The sequence below is a fragment of the Lissotriton helveticus genome, chromosome 5_1 (genome assembly GCF_964261635.1).
Source record: "Lissotriton helveticus chromosome 5_1, aLisHel1.1, whole genome shotgun sequence".
In the NCBI taxonomy this organism is placed as follows: domain Eukaryota; kingdom Metazoa; phylum Chordata; class Amphibia; order Caudata; family Salamandridae; genus Lissotriton; species Lissotriton helveticus.
The window spans coordinates 1275597032-1275618170 of record NC_136065.1 but is presented as its reverse complement, the minus strand read 5'-3'; the positions used below and the strand labels follow the sequence as shown (position 1 = coordinate 1275618170).

The following is a 21139-nucleotide window of genomic DNA, read 5'->3' as shown; positions in this document are numbered from 1 at the left end:
GGGGACTCCATTGCCCAGGAGTCCCTGCTAGACCATCTGCCAACTTCCGGTCCGCTCTCCCCGCTGCCCCGCCCCCTTTTTCCAGACGGCCACTTATTTATTGCCCCAATACTCCCGCAGCGCGGGACGCAGCCCGGGCGAAGACAGGGCAAAGACTGGGCCGTTTGAGGCCGTTCGAGGTCTAAGAGGGCTGGGCTGGACCACCCCCCCTAAATTTTATTTGTTTTTGGGTTTACTCCTGTGTGGCACATCTTACAGTTTTATTGTTGTGTGTATATTAATTTATTGACCTGTACTCTGTAATATGTGTTCACGGGGTAGTCGAAGCAAGACCCTTATGGCAGCCAGCAATTCCAACAGGTCCATAGACGATTTCCTAGTCAAAACCAATTTGGCTATTGATGAGGAAATCAGTAAAATGCAGCACAAGGTCTCTTTAGAACTTGATGCTGCACGAAGGCTGTCAGCGCATATTGCCAGCTCCAAAAAATCATCCCTGGGAAATATTGCATCTGCCCGTACCCCTGACCGTTCAACCGCTCCTCGGCCGTTATTAACAACGGTAGAGATGCATCCTGCTCCCCCCATCATTCCTCTACATTCCCCTCCAATCTCCCAACCCAACCCAGTTCATTTAAATACTGACCCTGCTCCCCTTTTTAGCATCGCAACCTCCTTTCCCATTCCCAAAGCAACCCAAGCAGCGAGTCTTTGTAGTGCTAAGAAAGCGGCAGCACACAAAAAGAAATGCCTTGCGAGAACCTTGCACGCAAGGAAAAAAGCCAGAATAGCAAGACTAAAATTCTTTAATAACAGGCGGGCAATGGGGTCTCTTGGGGCGAAGGATGTTAAACCCCAACCGTTTCCAAGTGCTCTCAATGGGGAAGCTACCATGGAAACACATAGTTCGGTGGTAGATGATGTTCTTATCATCTCTCCTAGTCAGAATAGTTCAAATATTCCGGAGGGTCGGGTGACTGGCCCGGTGTCTGGCAGGGAGGGTGATAGTGAATTTCTGCATCTAGTATGGGACACGCTTAAGCAGTTACTCTCCCCCCTAGAACTAAGGCTTTCTCGTATAGAGAATAACCTCCTTGAAATGGATAGGACCATAGTCACCCTGGCTAGCCTGAGCCTCAAGGAAATGGACGCTAAGCTTTTATGTGCAACCGAATCTACTCCCCAGCCCTTAGTTGCAGAACCCGCTCAATCTCCTTTACAACCAGCACCAATCGTTCCCGAGACTTTGTCAATATCTAAACCCATCCCAAAACCTCGTACCACCATTGCTAAAACTATTGTACCTACCCCTAGCCTTGTAGTACCCAAACCTTCTTTTCCGTATAAACCAGCACACAGGTCGAACACTGACTCCAGGGTGCCAGTCAACCACCCTTTCAGGCTGCCCTCAGTGCGCAATCCATCACGCCAGGCCAGCCGTAACAACTTTCGAGGAGGGTTTATTGACCTCCCGCCTGAAGCAGGGCTGTACGTTGTTATATTAGCCGGTGTCCCAGAGTTGGACCAACAATCCCAGGAGAACGATCTTTCGTTAAAAAATAAAGTTATTCACTGGCTGAATTCCAACAAACAGCTCCCCGACCATCAAAGAAGCAGTGTACTTATGGTTCGGAGAGTTCCTTGGATCGGCCGCACTCACAAGTCTATAGCCGGAGACTGTGTGGTGGTTTCTTTTTCTGATCCCCACACAGCCCAGCACTTATGTGCATGGCCATCCTTTGAGGCCAATTCCGCAATTGTGGTGAGGCCCCTCACTTTTTTCTACCCTCCGAGACAACAACCAGTGAGTGAGGGATCATGGACCACCGTTAGGAATGTTAGTCGCCCAACTTATAGTTTTGTTGGTCAAAACCAACCAAACTGGTGGCAAGGGTTTTCAACCTCTAATAGGTTTGGATGCTTGGAGGAGGTGGACTGACTTGGGTGGTCTGGAGATATATCTCCCTCTAAGTTATCGCCCCATCTACGGAGCCCTCCATCCCCAAGTCCATCTCTCGTCGGCCTACCGATGCCTAACAATCCGGGCACAGCTTTAGATCCAGCACACACTCCTGTCTTGGCAATAAATGAAGTACAGAGCGTGGTACAGTTACCATGTGTACTAACTACGGATTGCCCTTTAAGAGTCATCTCTTGGAATATTGCTGGGCTACGGGGACGTCTGGAGAATGACGACTGGGCCAACTTCATTGATTTATATGATATCGTCATCTTTCAGGAAACCTGGTCAACCGTCCCATTGTATAAGTTGGGTTATTTTAATTTTTCAAAGCCCGCAATTAAGGGCCCCAAGGGTAGCGCCTCTGGTGGTCTCACTATCTGGATAAAAAATAATCTGGGTTTCCATGGTAGGGAAACACCGGTGGCGTGTGCAGATCTCTTATGTATCAGCCTGTGTAAACCCAACACCCCAGATATCATTTTAGTTGATGTCTATGCACGTGGCTGTCAGGGTGGGAAAAAACAAGACGTCCTGGACGATCTTGACCTTTTATTTAAGAACTTCGGGTCCGATCAGATCGTAATTGTAGCGGGAGACTTAAATACCTCCATTGAGCCCATCTCCTCCTTGGCAGAGGATGTGGGTTCTGAGGAGGACACTGCTTGGGCAATCCCCCCGCTTACTATTGCAAAGGGTGTTAAGGGTACTGAGGCAGCTATTCATTGGCTGGGTTTTTGTTTAGAATGGGGCCTACGGGCCGCCAATGGGTGCACACGATCCGATTGCCTTGGGTGCAACACCTTCGATAACGGCTTGTGCTCAAGCCGTATCGATTATATATTGATCAAAATTGAGTGCTGGTCCATTGTTCAAGACATGGCTATAGAGCCCCGCCCGGAGAGCGACCATAATCCCCTCTCACTTGGGATATTGGTCCCAGGCATGGGGGCACCTGTCAGGAGGACTAATATCCTAACATCTGATGTTATTCTGTGCCATAATAGGCGCCGTGTAAAATGGCCTAGAGTTCTGGAGGACCCCGTACTTATTTTAAAGATAGAGGAAGAGGTAAGGGACGTGTGGAGTAGGATGTCCTTGTTATCTTCTGCTGGTATTGCAGACCCCATAATCACCAACCTTCACGAGGAGTGTTTTTTGACCCTTAAAAACCTTCTCACGAAACCACTCAGGCCTGCTAAAACCAGAGTTTATAAAAAATGGTACAATAAGAAGTGTAGAGACGCCCACAGCAACTTATTAGCTGCTGTGAAGGCCCGGAACTCCGATGCCATAAGGATGACAAGGCAATGCTATAAGCGTACCATTCAGGCTGCTAAGCGTGAATGGGATGACTCCTATTGGCTTGATCTCTTAGGTGCATGCGACTCCCCCAGCCTAACGGATTTTTGGTTGATTATAAGGAGGAGAAAGGACCCCGCCGCCCAGGTTCCAGTAAACCATGTCTCCGCCCAATTGTGGGTGGAATTCTACTCCGCACAGTTTAATGACCCAAATATAGTGACAGTTCCTTCGATGGAAACTACACTGACGTGCCAACCCCCACACACAGGAGACAGACTTTTATTTTTGGAATCTGACACTGCACTCGCTCTTGAGTCAGTTCAGTCGGGTAAAGCTCCTGGCATCGATGCTATTCCCGCTGACGTTTTTAAACTCAAACCTGACCTTTGGATCCCATATATAACCTTACTGGCAAATAACATAGCTGCAGGGGCCGAGATTCCTCTTTCATGGAAGGGCGCAGAAATTCTGCCAGTTTATAAGAAGGGTGACCGCTCCCTTCCCAACAACTATCGGCCCATCAGTTTGATCGATTCAGTCCAGAAGATTGTGTCGAGAATGATCCTAGCAAGAATTCTGGATTGGATCGATTCAAATAACATACTTTCCCCTATGCAGGCGGGTTTCAGGTTTGGGACGAGTACAGTCGACCAAGTTTTCCGGTTCACATTACTCTTTTGGAAAGTGGTCCTGTTGGGTGGCGGTACGTTATATGCTGCTTTCGTTGACCTCAAGTCGGCCTTCGACTTGGTGCCAAGGAAGAAGTTGTGGGAGGCCCTTAGCCGCATGGGATTTCCGCCTGAGCTCTTGATTCTAGTCCAGCGTCTACATGAGGACAACTATGCCCAGGTTAGGTGGGGTAGCCAGGGGCAGGTGACCAAGCAATTCCCTGTACAACGTGGGGTGCGTCAAGGCTGTGTCCTGGCCCCCACGTTGTTTCTCTTATTTATTAATCAGGTTACACAACACTTTATCAACACACAGTCGGATGCTCCCATGCTGGGTGGTCGAAAGTACCCCATGTTGATCTTTGCAGACGACACCCTCCTGCTTTCTAAAACTAGAGCTGGGCTTCAGGTAGCCCTGACTAGATTTTCCGAGTTTTGTAGCAAGAATGACTTGCAAATAAATGTGGACAAAACCAAATTTATGGTTTTTTGCAAGAAAACTCCCCCTAAGTGCACCGTTTTTTTAAACGGAGTCCATATCGAGCAGGTTAGGGTCATGACATATCTTGGTGTGACCCTAGATCACCAACTCAGCTGGAACCCTCAAGTGGAAACGTCCAAACTTAAATTTAATAGGTTGGCTGGTTGCTTGCTCCATGAACAGAAGAACTCCCTTACTAGGTGTGTTAGCCCTGTGTTAAAAATTTTTGAGGCGAAGGTCATCCCCGCAACCCTTTATGGAGCAGAAGTCTGGGGCCATAAGAATCTCTCCAGTCTGTCAACTGCGCAGAACAGGTTCCTACGGAATCTGGTTAGTCTCCCTCAGTCCACTCCTACTAAACCTCTACTATTGGATCTTGGTTGCAGACCAATCGACGAGATGGCCCAGTATCGGGTGGTGGCCTTTTGGCGCCGCATCTGGACCACTCCTGAGCTTGGCCTGTATACCCAAGAGTTGGAGGAGGTAAAACATATGTGGGGGGCACACAAAATACAATGGTTTTGGGTAGTTAAAAATGTATTGAATATGATGGGTCTCCCGGAGCTTTGGTCCAACCCAGGGGGGGCAACTTTTCCCTCTAAACATGAGTTTAAGGCACTCTATTGGGCTTGGAGAAAATCTATCCTTGTAAACCAATCCCTGGACGTTAACATAACTGGCTCCTTTTTAGTGTTTAAGGCTGTTCCCTCATTAGAACAGTATTGGGACTTAATCACAAGCGTATTAGATCGTAAATTATACCATCAGTTCCGAATTGGCACCTTGCCCATTAATTCTTTTACAGCAAAATGGGACATGTCTACAGGAAATAAATGCCACTGGTGTGCAGACCAGGAGGAAAGTGTTGGCCACTTCTTCTTTGGCTGCCCTGCTTACCGTGCACCTAGAAGTAAGTGGCTAAGGCCGATCTGCTTGACTCTGAACAGTGGGGGATTCCGAGACGCACTCCACAAACTTCGTGTTATTAGATCAGAAACCGTAGTGGTTGGTGTTGCTAAATTTTTAAGATGGGCCTGGCTGATCCGATCCAAGAAATTGGGTATCCCTGTATGTTGAATGTCCTTTTTTAGCTGTATATAGCACCCTGTATGGTTCTTAGTGGTATTAACTTTTGTGCAAATTATCTTTGTCCCATCTGTTTTTATATACATATGTCTAAAATATCTTCTTGTTCTTAGGAATATTTTATGTATAATATATATTGCCGGAGTGTCTTTTTATACATTGTGTATGATTGTATTTTTGTCTTTTATGAATTTTTAATTCGAAATAAAGACTTATCGAATCGTGTAACCTCAGGAGGTTCAGTCGATCCCGTTGGGAAGAGATGGAGAGGGCTGTCCCTCACACTGATGGGGAGAGCAGCTATGTTTAAGATTATTTCTCTATCCAAACTGCTCTACGCTCTACAAAATATCTACTATAGGATTTCTCCTAAAACCTTCCAAATGATTGAGAGCGACATGCGAAAGCTACTGTGGAAGGGTGAACACCCCCAGGATCGCCTTAAAACACCTATAAAGTAATAAATACAACAGCAGGCTGGCCCTGCAGGACATATGGGCCTACTATAGTCCTGCCCACCTCCTTAACATTAATGACTGGTTATTTACCCCCTGGGACCACTCAACTTCCAGATTGGAACAAGTGCAATGGAGGGATTTGTCCTGTCTCCACTATGCATATGGGGAGGGAGGGTGTCTCCTACAGGACACAAATATCACACTTGGGGCATGGGAAAGGGCAACAAAATCGATAGGGTGGCATGGAAGACCCACTAGGGAAACACCCTTGTGGGAGGGGAAATGGCTTCCCAAAATGCGGAAACTGCTGGGATTCGAGGCTTGGGACTTGTTTGGCATATCTAAGGTGAGAGTCCTGCTTGAGGGCGGAGACAAAATGCCATTCGCTTCGCTCCAAAGGGAATATGGGATCCAGTTCCTGAAATAGGCACAAACATACCATGCGTGGCGTGCCGAGGGGAGGGTATTCCAGGATACGCCCCCTTTGAGGGCTGAATCCTAGCCAAGGAGCTAGGAAAGGGATCAGTTTCCCTGACCCATAAGACCCTCAATAACAACACGAAAGACACCTCCTGTGAGCCACGGGCTAAATGGGAAGAAGAGGTAGGAGAAATGGAGCATATAGACTGGGAGGCAGCTCTGATGCACCCAACAGAGGTGGCAATTAAACCCCACCAGCGCCTAGTCCAATTTAAAATACTACACAGAGTACCCTAAAACAGAAGTCATATACTTGCAATGGGAAGGACGCACACACCAATGTGTTTGAGATATCGGGGGGAGGAGGGTTCCTTTTTTCACACAATTTGGAATAGTCCTCTGATCTGGGAGTATTGGGTGGATATCACCGGGGAACTTGGCAGAGTGCTCTAGGTCCAACTTCCATTAGATCCCAAATTCATTATCCTGGGGATCCCAAATGACGTAGATATTCCACAAACTCAGCTACTTCTCTGTGGCCTTTGCCTTATAGTAGCCAAAAGAGATATTGCTCGACACTGGGGGGTCAAAGGATTGCCCTACCAGGGAAGAGTGGAAACAGGGAATGGACATAGAACTTGAAACTTGAATGGACATGAGTATGATGGGCTAAAAAAACCACATAAGGCAGTAGTGGTTTCCCCATGAAAATGTCATAAGGTAAAAGGCTGCAGTACTACCCTCTGGAGTTATTAGACAGTAGTGGGAGGAGAAGACAAGACTTTCCTTGAGGAACAAAGGAAATGCTGATACGTGGTGTTTGAAGGACTATACAATGTGCTGTGCCTACTAAACAAGGAGTGCTGTGAATGTAGTGTCTGGGGAGAGAGTGGGGAGAAACTAGGTTGGTTGTTTTCGATTACACAATGTGGAGAGGTGTGGTGAAGCGGCCAGGTAAGCTGACTTCGGAGCACAGGGTTCACGGTTCGATCCCTGGCTTCAGCAGGAGCTCAGCTCAACACCATGTGACTGGGCAATAGCTCACTAAATTTCCACGACGGCCCCCAGCGCTTTGAGACCCGTAAGGGTGAGTAGTTTGCGCTTTACAAATACGGATTTACATTTTGTTTTATATCTGTGGAGTTCGCCTCCAGATGATTGTATCATCGCATTATTGTTTTTTATTGCAGTGTTCTCAAAATAAAAACATACAAAAAAAAAGAATAATGCAAACTATTTTAAAAAGACGTTCCTCTGAACTACAGGAAGCCAGTGTAACTTTTCTATCAGAGGCTTAGTCTGGTAATGTCTAGGTTCACAAAAACAATAACCGGGCTGCCTGATTTTGAGCTAATTGCAACCTTTCGGTTTAGGCCAATAACTGTATTAAATAATCATTCATTGTAAATACTTTGCTCAGAGGGAGGAAATGCCGAAACATGAAGACTGCAATTCACATCACAACTGCTGATCACTTCAGATGTAAATTTGGTCTCCGAGGTATGGTGCCGAAACAGACTTAAATGGTACCAGCTAAATCTATTGTTGTGGGCACATTGGTCAACTCCGCCTCCTTGTAATCTACTGGCGAATGTTGGGTTAACTGATAGTGGACCATGTTGCTTGTGCTGTGAAGCATTCTCAGCAGTTGCAAAAAGTATTTCATGCCACTTTCTATGTGGATGCACTATGTGTAGTATGAATAAAAAAACATTTTGGAAAAAAAATCAGAGATTAAGATGCACATATTTGTAATTACAAGCAACACAGATACTATGGTACACTTCAAAATTTTGGTCACTCATGCAACTTGGTCCCTTGACGAATCAGAGCTAATTCTCACACTGTTTTATAAGTTAAAGGTCTAAAATACTAATTTTACTGCGAGTCTGACTGTGTTTTGAATGTGGCTTCTCACCAATAAGCCACACCCAATCCCTGCACTCCCACCTGGGAAGCAAATATACCACCGCACCTTTGAATAATATACACTTTTGGGCATGTCTTACCACCCCTGGCACAGCAAGACATCAACACAAAACAAACAGCACCTTTTGAAAAGGGGTTTTATTTAACAAAATGCAAAGATTCTATCACTTTTAGAATAAGGTTTGGGGTTTATTACATAATACTCTCTAAACAAAGGCTGTCTCAGATACCAAATGAGATTAGCAGACTTATAATCTAAAGGCATGAATCAATAACTGAGCAAACTATAATACTGATTAATAAACAAGCAATAACTGATATAAGGTAAGATACACTGGACGTACTGTAAACGATCACAGCCACTGGCTCACATCACAATGGCAATAACCACAAAACTCAATACATCTTTCGGTGCATACACTGCCCACTTCTGGCCGGGGGAAGCCTTCACACAGCCGGGGATCAGAGCTCAGCAATCAGGGTTCAATCCGAGATAGACACGTCTGCCCTTGCTCTGAATCCAAACTCCCACCAGACCAGTGGAGGCTCCCCTTCTTAATACAAATACGAACATAACAAAGCTTCTAGCAAGCCTCGCCCCCTCGTTCTCATGAGAGACCCAACCAGTCTGCTCCAAGGCCACAGCATCGGTTGATCAGGCCTTTGCTATGGCTTCGAGACGGACCATGTACATTACTCTGATAAGAACCGGTTGTCTCTAGTCAGTAAAGTATGAAAAACAGGAGGAAGAGCACAACATGCCCTCCCCACTTTGCAGCTAAGTGTAAGAACAGAAAATAGCTTACACATTCCTGCACAACTGCACGCCTTCAAATGCACATCCCACACACTCTGCTCTTGGCAAAACTGTTCCACTCCGTAACAGCTCACACTGAAAGACAGCAAGATTAAGAACAGAAGAGAAGCAGGCATATGTTGGACCATCCAACATTAAGGCAAGGGTAAAATAAAACACTAAAGTCAGTTAAAATGGTGGTGGTTGAGGGTCATCATAGGGTGCCAAAATCACAGGAGTCGCTCTTTTATTACAGACTGTAACTAAATGAAATTGTAAAATGTCCAATTTACAATTAAGCTGCCCAAGTGTTCCTTAAAACGTTTATTTAATGTTGACCATTGCCTGAAAGACTGTACGGAAACAAAAACTCAAAAATCGTGTACTCACTATTTACTCTAAGAACGGCTTGGAATTGGTATTCTTCAAACAATATCTCATTCATTGACTCTTGAATTGAAGTGAAGTTAAAGTAGGGTTCAGTGATGATGATATTAGAATCAACAAAATCCACCTATAAGAATAAAAAAGAAAATCACTTATCCCGTAAAGCGTAGTCCTTCAGCAGCTACTGTTCTATGTTACCATATTATAACTCAGTGAAGGCTCTGTTGAAAGTGACACCAAAAGTTTTCATCCAACACATTTTAATTCATGGTCACCTAAAACTGAGTAACAAGCAGCAACTTGTATTGGTACATCTTTACAGAGAATTTGACCAGAAAATCCTCTAAAATCAGATGTGGCTGTAACACCCCGAGAGAATACATCTCTGATCGCTCCGGAGGGTGATGGACTTCGGACCTTTGAATTTCTGGGGGTTTTGGGGTGAGAGGGAAGGGGGGGGAAGGGTATAGTTTTTGGGGGAGTTGGGGAACGGGGGAGGGATGGATGTCCAGTGCTCCATATTTGCTTTCCACTCCCACATCTTACACTTGCGCAGGTCTGTGAGGTCCCGCCTCGTCATACCAACACCCGCACATATGATACACCTCACCGGGCCTCGGATACTAGCATGACCAATTCCATTGAAGGCTATGCCCCCCACCACCCTTAAGATCCTGACCCTTAATGTGAGGGGTCTGAACAATCCTGTTAAACGACGAGCAATTTTATCCTATCTAGAAAATGCGCAAGCGGACATATGTTTATTACAGGAAACTCACTTGTTGGCTCGGGATTGCCATCGGCTGCGCTCGCATACATTCCCAGCGCAGTTCTTCTCTTCTAGCCCCACCAAGTCAGCGGGAGTAGCGATTCTAGTGGCACGACAATTCAAAGGGGAAGTCCTACATAAAAGCGCAGAACTTAGAGGGAGGCTGCTCGCATATCGCTTCGCCTTGGGGGGCCTTACGTTCACTGTTGGGTCCCTTTACGGCCCTACTGAGGGCCAAGAACAGTTCTTAAACTCGGCCCTTACGGAGGCTACAGCCACGCCAAACAGACACATTATACTGGGGGGTGACTTAAATATGGTCTTTGATAATACCCTGAATAGGTCTGGCCAACGCACTCACCAGACAGGGGCGCTATCAACCAGCAGCATAGACCGACTGAAGGAATTAGATCGCCACGATCTTTGGCGCAGAAGTCACCCACACGATAAAGAATATTCATACTACTCTAATGCACACAAAACATTCGCCAGACAAGACCACCTCTTAGCCTCCAGCCCGGTGTGCACAATATCTACCTCAACAGAGATAGGGGTTATCTCACTCTCAGACCATGCACCAGTCACTACCACGCTCACCCTGCCACCTGCATCATACCCTCCTAGAGTATGGCGCCTTGGAGACACGTTATTGCATAGAAGGGATGTGGTGAAACATATTCAAAATGCCATCCAAGACTACCTGTCCCACAATGCTAACTCCGACACAACTCTTGCGACGCAGTGGGCTGCTTTAAAGGCGGTTCTCCGCGGGGAATTTATAGCCCTCTCATCTGCCGAAAACAGAGACAGACAACGTAAACGCGACGAACTCACTCAGCGCGTCCATGAACTGGAGCAAATGCACCAACAAACTGGGGCCCCAAGTATTTGGAAGCAACTTAAGGCCACGCGACGCCAATTATCGGCCTTAGACATGGATCGCGTGGAATTCGCGGCACTGAGGCTGCGGCATGCCTATTATACCGGAGGCGACAGATGTGGCCGCCTGTGGCTAACAGGTTACGAGTAACACGCCAACAGCAGAAGGTCAAAGAGATTGCCCGACCCGACGGGACCTGTGTCTCGGAGGATGCCGGGATTGCGAACGCCTTCCGCAATTTTTACTCCACCCTCTATACGGGCAGCCCGCTGAACGGCCCAGAGGCTATTGCTTTCCTAGATTCGGTCGCACTCCCTTCCCTATCTCCGCCCCAAACTTCCACTAGAAGTTCATTCCAATGACGTGCAGCCAGATAAGAGAAGGTGCGTCCTCCTGCTTTATTTTTTTTTATTTTCAATGTTATGGCAAGAGCAAGATGTTGTGATCTTAAAGGTCTGGCAGGAAGGTAGAAGTGTAACCTATTCTGAAGGATAATGGGTCCTTTATTATTGAGTGTATTATGGGCATGGCCCAGAAGCTTGAAGCAGGCTCTTTGGCGCATGGGCAGCCAGTGGAGTTGTTTTAAGCATTCTTTGGCAGAGCTGTATTTGCCCTTCCTGCATACTAATTTAGCTGCAGCATTCTGCACTACCTGCAATCGTTGAAATAGGTAGTCAGGCATGCCTACAAAAAGTGCATTCCCATAGTCCAGCCTACTGACTAATAGGGCCTGTGTGACTGATTTCTTACTTTCCAAGGGGATCCATGCAAAAAGTCTTCTTAAGAGTTTTAGTGTGGCAAAACTTTTCCCACACAGGGCTCGAATGTGGGCCTGCATGGATAATGTATCCTCAATAGTGATGCCTAAATTTTTGGCTGAATGCTTAGGTGACGGAGAGTCTCCCAGCGAGGCAGGCCACCAGGAGTTGTCCCATATGTGTTTTGCCTCACCGAACAATAAGATCTTGGTTTTGTCCTCATTTAATTTGAGGCAATGCTCTGCCATCCATGTAGCCATTTCCGTTAGGCAATTGTTGAGCCTCAGTTTGCGGTCTGCCTGCCCCTTCCCCAGCATAAGTATAAGTTGTGTATCATCCGCATAGGAGCAAACCCCCAGACCCCACCGTGCTCCGATTTGTGCCAAAGGTGAAACATAGGCATTGAACAATGTGGGGCTGAGGGATGCTCCCTGCGGAACACCGCATTTGAGTTGCTTGGCTTTGGATAGGAAGGCTCCTAATTGTACCACTTGCGTTCTATTCTGCAAAAATGAGCCAATCCATTCTAGCGCTTTCCCATTTATCCCTTTTCCTAGCAAGTTCTCTAGTAGAAGATGATGGGAGACCGTGTCGAACGCCGCCGACAGGTCTAGCAGGATCAGGGCCACAGCCCTGATCCAGAGAATTTCCAATGCTGTCAGTAACAGCCAGTAGAGTGGTTTCTGTGCTGTTAATAGCTCTGAACCCTGTTTGATTTGGGTCCAGTAAGTTATCCTCTAAATATTTAGACAGTTGTCTATTTATTAGTTTCTCCAGCACCTTCGAGAGATAAGGGAGTTGGGATATAGGTCTATAAATAGCTGGGTTTGTTACATTCGAACCCGCTTTTTTTGGCAAAGGAATAACTATAGCTTGTTTCCATATCTCCGGAAACACAGCTGTTTCCAGAGACTTATTAAAAAGTTGCATAATGGCAGGGGTAAAAATCGGTATAAGCTAAAATGAGGGCAGGGATCAAGGGATGAGCCAGATTTAATTTCTAACATGGTACTGGCCACTTCATCTTCTGTTATCGGTGTGAAGCTGTTTAAGTTAATAGAATTTTCAGGATTTTCAAGGGAGCAAGTAGATACTTTCATACTGTCACTAGTATTAAATGTAGCATATATTTCCTCTATTTTATCAGTGAAGTAATTACTAATCATTTCACAGTTTCCGATTGAGGGATGTAATGTTTGGGACAAGCAATTGGGTTTACATAATTCATTTATACTTTTATATAGTTCTTTAGCAGAATTACTATTTTCATTTATTCTTTGTGTATAATGTTTTTTTGCTATTTTTATGGCTGAGTAGTACGCTCTGAGCTCATTCTTATAGATAAGTTTATCAATGTCTGAACGAGACATTCGCCATATGTGCTCCTTATTTTGACAGTTTCTTTTTAGTACTTTAATTTCAGTGGTGTACCATTTTTGGGATATAACTCTTTTCGGTCTTTTGGATTTAATTTTAGGGGTACATAGATCCAGCGTGTTGCTAATCCCATTTTCCAAGTTCTGGGCAATAGTGTTCGTACACGAGATGCCAAGAAGGTCCGTAGTGATGTTATCAGGCCAGTGAGACTTCAAGCCTTCAGGAGTGATACGTTTCCAAGGTCTGTGGAATTCCGGCATTAATAAAGAAGGCCTAGAGGCTGACATAACGTGATCAAATGAAAAAAGAATTAAAGAATGATCTGTCCATGTTACTGGTTTGCTCTCCTCGATCAGAATGGTATCTATGTTAGCAAACAGCAGGTCTCATGTGTGGCCTGCGCTGAGTGTAGGTCCTTGAATCCATTGTTTAAGTTGGAGTATAGACATGTCATTGCTAAGATGTATAGTGGCAGGACTGTCTGTTTTTTCAAAATGAATATTAAAATCCCCAATTAGCATAAAAGTTTTATATTTAAGACATGCGGAGAAGATTTGTGAAAGTAGCCTTGCACTGAAATCAGTGTAATGTCCCAAAGGGTTATAGACTACAGCTCCTCCTAATAGAATATAATTGTCTTTAGATATCTGGAAAGCTAGTAGCTCATGTTCATCATATAAGGCAGTTGTTATAGGGAGACAAGTGGCATCAGACAGTCCCATACCTGGGGATCCAGCTGGCCCCCACACTTGCCACCATGACTGTAGCTAATTACACGACACTCCGCGGGAAAATTCGGGAGGAGACAGGTCGGTGGAGACATTTCCCGCTCTCCTGGTTGGGCAGGATTGCAGCGGTCAAAATGACCATCTTACCCCAAATCCTCTATGTCTTCCGGGCCCTACCGCTGCGACCGCCCGCAGGATGGATCCGTCAAACACAAGCTGACCTTGCCCAATTTATTTGGCAGGGCCGGAAACTCAGCATTGGCCATGCTAGCCCCGGAATCGGGGGGCCTAGGAATACCTGACCTGCACAAATACTACCAGGCGGCGCAGTTGCGCTACCTGGTAGAATGGAGTAAATGGGAGTCGGAGAAACACTGGCTCTTTCAAGACCAGGCAGTAGCTGGCCGCCCACTGCAGGAAATCCCCTTTCTTCGGAAGTCCCACAGGCCTGCAAATCTCTACGCCTCGTACATCACGCGGGTTCCCTTAGAAGTGTGGGACGCCTCCAGTGTTACCAATGACTTACAACTTTCCCATCCCCGCTTACACCGCTAGTAGATAACCTAGACTTCACCCCGGGCACAGGGAGAGGGACCTTCACACATTGGCGACCGGCGGGTTGCCGCTTCTTATACCACATCTATAGTCCAGAGGGGGTGATCCCCTTCCCACTTTTTAAACAAGTATATGGCCTCCCTGAGATGGTGCGGATAAGCTACCTACTAGTCAGACACTGGGCACTTCAACCACAGGTGAGGACGAGCATCGATAGACGGCTCCTGCCGTATGACCGATGGCTCATATCCCGTACTTCAGACGCTAAACTCATATCTGACCTTTGTAAGATCCTACAGACGCCACAGGCACATATTTACAACACAGGCAGGGAACGATGGGAAAGAGAACTGGGCAGGGTCCTTAGTTATAAAGAATGGGAGAAGATATCCTATAGAGCACGCCACTCCGCATACCACACTGGGCTCACGGAGACACTCACGAAAATAACCACATACTGGTACTACACCCCAGAACGGTTGCACGAGATGGATCATAGTCAAGAAAGATGCTGCTGGCGAGGCTGTGGTCAAGTTGGCAACCTGGTACACCTGTTGTGGGACTGTGACCATCTCCAATCTTACTGGACACAGGTGCTTGACGACGTGGACAAACACTTTCAAACAGAGCTTCCACGTTTCCCAGCGTATATCTTATTAGGGCGTCCTAACCCACTGACTTACCCATTACACTCCCGCAGAGGACGTCAAATAGCCATTGCACTGGGTTCCGCGGTGCAAAACATCCTCGAACACTGGCGCACTACCACTACCCCCTCCATTACGGGCTGGCTGAACAGGATGTGGCATGTACTGGGTATGGAAAAATTATCACTCACCATGGCGGGTTGAAGGGGACAAATATGAGGAGCTCTGGCACCCATTCCGATCACTACTAATCACGGAATTCAGAGAAATCACTTGTCCGAGGTACCTTCGGCTGTTGAGGCTCACGGAGACAAAGGAGGTTGACTCTTAAGGCAGATACAGTCAGAGAGACATAATAGACTGGAGCGGCGGAGAAGTTGGGGGTGGTAATGAGCACTGGACGGGTGAGGAAAGGGGGGGGGAGATGGGGGGGGGTCGAGCGGGAAGTTCATATTTTTGATGTTTCACCTTATTTCTGCATATTAATGACTGTTCTTCATCAGGCTGGAATTTGCATGCTGCATCGGGGCTACCCTGGGCCCTGTTTGCTTTTATGTCGCTTCTTAACAGCACCTGACTAAATTGTACATGTGGTGAATGTTTTATTTACTATGCATTGACTTTAATAAAAAAGAATTAAACCATAAACTCAGATGTGGTACCACACAAAGTAATGGTTCCCAATGAAGCTAGATAGAACGTTGGATAATAGTAAGAACAAAAAGAATACATACATTACGTGAACTCTCTTTTTTTTTGGGATCGGTTTATTAAAGATTTTTTTATTTGTGAACATGAATATAGAACGATACAGCGTCATAGAAAACACCATTCAAAGCCAGTAGGTAAATATAGAGTACAGAAAAAATATCAGCAATAAGACAGCGTGGTTACATCAGTAAGCGTAAACATAACCAGAAATAACTTTTTTTTCTTTTGTCCCGTACATCCCGATAACCATAAAATCTTTTCCCCCCGTCGAGAGTACTGTACAATTACGTTTTGATGCATCATAACTTCTAATATGCAACATGCAACAAACTATATAATTACGTTTCTTATGGCTCCACCCTGCCATATCAAGAGAACACACAAGAGGATCCCTGACTATCTAAATAAAGGGAGACGGAGGCAGGGAATTAAACTGAATGCAAAAACATTGAACCTCTCCCTATAAATTATTTAACTAATGGTGATACATCCTAAATAGAACATGACATCATAGTCCCACACACAGAATATCTTTTCATGTTTTATTATTCAAAATCACTCTTTTTTTATATTCTTTATATATATGTTTATCGATAAGGCATTTCACATATCAGTTAATTATATGAAACCTTTCTTATTAAACATCCATAATGAAACCGTAGCCCCACTAAAATTTAACACACACAAAATGACAATGAGACACCACAGATCACATACATACCAATCATGACATACCTAAACTATATAGACAAAGACACAACCAATACAACAATTTATAAATCAACAAATATCAACATATACAGTTTATAAATAAATTCAAAAACACAAGCGCCAACGCGCGTTTCGGAGTTGAACTATATCCCAGCAGTTCCTTCGTCAGGGGGCAGAGGGTATGATACAAGTTGTGGCCAGATATACTCCAACAATACTGGTCATTTGTTTAGAAAGTGGTGGGCGGGGGGCTTGTCACAAATTAATCAATTTTTTACACACAGTATGATGACTGACAGTTCATACGTGCATAACCTTGAGCAGACTGTCAAAAAACTAAATAATGTCCGGTAAACTAATGGAGAGCAACTAGGAGTGGGACAATAACTCCTAATGCTCAGTGGTATAATAACTCACAGGAAAGGCTGAAACTGATAAACTGGAAACAGTGGATGATCATGCACTGTGTGATCACATGAGCCATGGGTAAATGATTATACACCTTTACGGACGCCCAAGAAAAATGAAGGCCATAGCTAAAAGGCTGTAAAGGTCGAATGGGGCGAGGAAGTAATCGAAGGCAGGATACAAGTGTCCCAGATAGGTACTGGTCGCGGCTTCCACGTTGTAAAAAATAACGAGTGGAGCCACAGCTTCCGACGTATGTCACATTTACCTCCGCCATATCACATGAATCTGTTTATGGGGTCAGACATTTTTATGGAAACACCAAATGTGGGAAAAACTATCAGAAAAGGGGGTTGGAAGGTAAGTGAAAGCCACAAAGAGGGAGGGAGGGATACACGGCTCACCAAACAATATCTGATCAACTACCTTTTGGGTGGACCGTCACATTACTAGAAGATATGACCACCCAACAACGGGGACAGGGGTCTCAGTCCATACATCAATTTAGAGCTCGGGGCAGGAGTCTACCCCAGCCAAACACCTTACTCAGCATGAGCGGGCACATCCAATAGATTATCCGGCACCAGCAACTCCTGTAACGCATATAGCATAGCATTCCATTCAGCAGAGATGGGGAATTTACATAACCCCAATGTATCTGCTTGTACCAGGGAGACCGGTTCAGCCTTCACCCAATTCAGCATGGAGAGAAGCCAAGCTTTCATCTGTGGGGGTTCTTCTGACTTTCACCTACCAGTAATAGATCGCTTGGCCACAATAAAGCTCCGATCCAGAAAGCGGGTGTATGCTTTGTGTTTTTTGTTCCTAGGAAACACGCCAATGATGCTCATCTCCCATGTCTGCGGTATCTCCCGGTCTATGCAGGTGGCCAATGCCTCCAGCACCTTCCATCAGTAAATCTGCAAAGCAGGGCAGGACCAAAGCATATGTAAGATATCTGCATTCACCAGCTTGCAGCACGGGAAGCTCATCCGGTCTATGAAAGTATTGATTGATTTTATCCGGGGAAAGATAAGCTCTGTGGACAATATAACATTGGATTAACCTAAAACGGGCATTACTGGGGACATGCTTGGGGCTTTCAAGTACCATGGACCATTCCTTCTCCGAGTAATACCTCCCCCGATCTGCCTCCCACTTAAAGTGCAACAGTGTCAGGCCTGTGCCCATGACGTGCACATATTGCACTAAGAGATGCGTAGGGGGTTCCTGCATTATATCTCCCCAACAGCGTCTCATTGCGGCTGTCCAAGAGGCATGTGCGCAGCCTACGCTAGCCGAGACCTAAAAAAAATGGGCAGGTAGTGGTCCCTAGGACCACTGGCTGCCCTTAAAAAATATTTTTAGAGCCAGTCACAAAGGTGGACTCCTTCCCATTTGAGACTCCATTACCACCCTTTTGAAGAGGGCGGTAGATTGAGAGTGTTTTGCGACCGCAATGGCAGTCGCAAAACATTCATACATGGCTAGAGAGTCGCTATTAGGAAGGGAACGCCCCTTCCTAAAAGCGAGTCGCAAAACACTATTTTGCGAGTCGCAATTTTTTGCAACTCGCAAAATAGTGTTTGTACAGGACCATGTAGGCTTTTGCATGAGCAAACTTGTCGCAAACCAGTTTGCGCACACAAAAACTGGTCGTACATCTGGCCTTAGATCCCGGTATGTTTTTGGAGCAGCTGGTCTATGAATTTAGGGGCCGTCTACACAAGCAGGTGAAGGTATGGTCTGCCTGGCAACAATAAAGAGGCATTTATCCTACAAAGAAGGGGACCCATGTAATATGTACAAAATGGGGGGTGAATGATGTCTGTGTTAAGTTGGAGGATTTCCTGTACCACATTAGCATATTCTTCTCATGCTGCTATGTTACAACTGTTCTGGTTGTCCTTCTCTTTTGTATGGGGTGTAGAAGGGTTATGGCACAAAGGATAGTCATGTTTTGGTCTTTCTAAAACTCTAATAGCATTGTTTCATAAAAAAGAAACAAAAATGACATTTTGAAAACTTCCAACAATCCCATTAAAAATTTGCGTTATATATTTTATTGTTTGTGAATTCAATATTTCAGAAATTGTGTATTTGTTCGATATGTACTTGCTTCTGCATTTTTGTACATTGTTTTGCGTCGAGGTCCAAATTGTAGAAATTGCTTGGGGCGGAGTTCCCATAGTGATATTTTTGGTGTTCACAGTGGTCTTAAGGTTAAGAACCACTAGACTAGTGGTCTATTTGGAGAAAAACCTTTAAATGAGTGATTGTCAACAGAGCCACCATTAAAATCTGGTTTTAAATTACCCTGCCTTATATTATGCAGATTTGTAGAGAACACTACCACCGGTGAGAGTATCCTGATACTGAGCAGGTGAGAGTCTAGTCTTGAAAAGATTGACTTGATCTCTTTATCATTGTCATCCTATTGATAGATGTGTTAGAAATTGTTTGGTTGAACTAGTCTACAGCAATGCATAATATGTTGCAATACCCAAAAGTAATGTATACCAGATAGAGGGTAGATGTTTCAGAGCCCATGAAGGTTAGCACACTGGGATCTGGGCAAGAAAGAATTCAAATTAAACATCTGGTCCCAATTTCTATGTTTAGTTGGAATATAACTCCTAAATATCCACCTATCACCCCTACCAACACAGTTCCAATTTCCAGTATCTAGGGATTGCTTTAATATGTGCGCTATACAAATGCTCTTATTTACATGTTGTTCATTTAACTAGGAGTAGATATATGTTAAAGCCTTCTAGCTTCATTTCTCACTTACCAAAATCCTATACCATTCCCCCTTTGATTAACACATTCTCACCAAACCTAAAGTGTGACCATAAAACAATTCCTGCTCAAATCCTCAAAAGATGGGAACAATTCAAGTCTGTGGTGGAAGCCTTAAAAATACATGGCAGGACAATGAGGCTCTAGTATTTGCAGCATGTACACAGTACAACTGTGACAAGTATAATAAATAGGTTATCTGTCCCGGATGCGTCCATATGCTCCTTTGCTCCAGCCTCCCAACCTCCTGGCTGCCCCTCTATTGAGACCTACTCCTGTAGGAGAGAGATTTGTCTCTTACGTCCTTCTTTTCTCCGCGCTCAGTACCCCTTTTCTCTTTCCTCCTGCATGCTGTAAAAAAAGCTTGGAGCGATTTTCAAGAAGGGTGTGTCACATGATCTGCTGCTTCTCATGGGCACCAAGAAGAAATGCCTCATGTACCTAGAACAGGAGGAAGGGAGGAGCCCCTCTACCAGGACCTGGGAGGTTGAGAGGTGACAGACGGGTGTGGAAAGAGGTGCTTTCACTCAGTTGTTCTGTTATGTTATACAGATTTGTAGAGCGTACTATCACCCAGGAGGGTATCCTGGCACTGAGCAGGGTGGAGTTTAAGCAAACCTGGTGCCTAGTGGGGCTACTCAAAACGCCAGTCTTCAGCTTGCTGCTGAATTCAAGAAGTGAGGAAGAGACTCGTGAGGTAGCAAGTTGTGCAATCGTAAAGTCATGCTAGGACAGTGTTATGTATCTGTTTGTGGGTGAAGAATTTGAAATGTGCTTGTTTGTGTAAAGTAAGCCAGTGGTGCTCCTTGAAGTGTGGTGTGATGAGAGTGTGGCGTGTTAGGTTGAGAGTGATTCTAGCCGTTAAGGTTCTGAATGGTTTGCAGTTTTCTGGTGAGTTTTTAGTTGATCCCGCATGTTGGGTGTTCTCGTACTCCAGCTTACTTGCAGCAAAGGCACACATGACAGTTTTCCAGGTGCGTTGACTTGGCCTGTCATGTTGAGTTTGCAGTTGATGACGATCACGAGGTTCTCTGCATGTGTGGTGGGGTAGGTGCTGGCCCTACCCATGTCGAAGATCATGATTTAAGTCTCATTTGAATTCAGCTTTAGACAGTTGATCTTCATGTAGTGTGCGATTTCAGTCATGAAGGCATTCGCCCTGATCCAGGGACTGGACTTCTTGTACCCTGAACGTAAAGAAAGTGGGGTTTGCCCCACCAAGGCAATACCTATGCAACATTTAGGCCAAATATTTAAAAAAGCGCACCACTACGCCAAAGCTACAAGAAAGAATTATTTATTT

The 21139-nt window shown here is 45.3% G+C and overlaps 1 protein-coding gene across 1 annotated transcript in view; it reads right to left on the bottom strand.

Moving 5' to 3' along the window:
• ACTR6 (actin related protein 6) overlaps positions 1 to 21139 on the bottom strand; it is a 294492-nt gene that overhangs the window by 187274 nt on the left and 86079 nt on the right. Inside the window, exon 4 of the mRNA XM_078641225.1 lies at positions 9494 to 9617. Coding sequence (XP_078497351.1) covers positions 9494 to 9617 — 124 coding nt within the window. The remainder of the gene's footprint in view (positions 1 to 9493; positions 9618 to 21139) is intronic.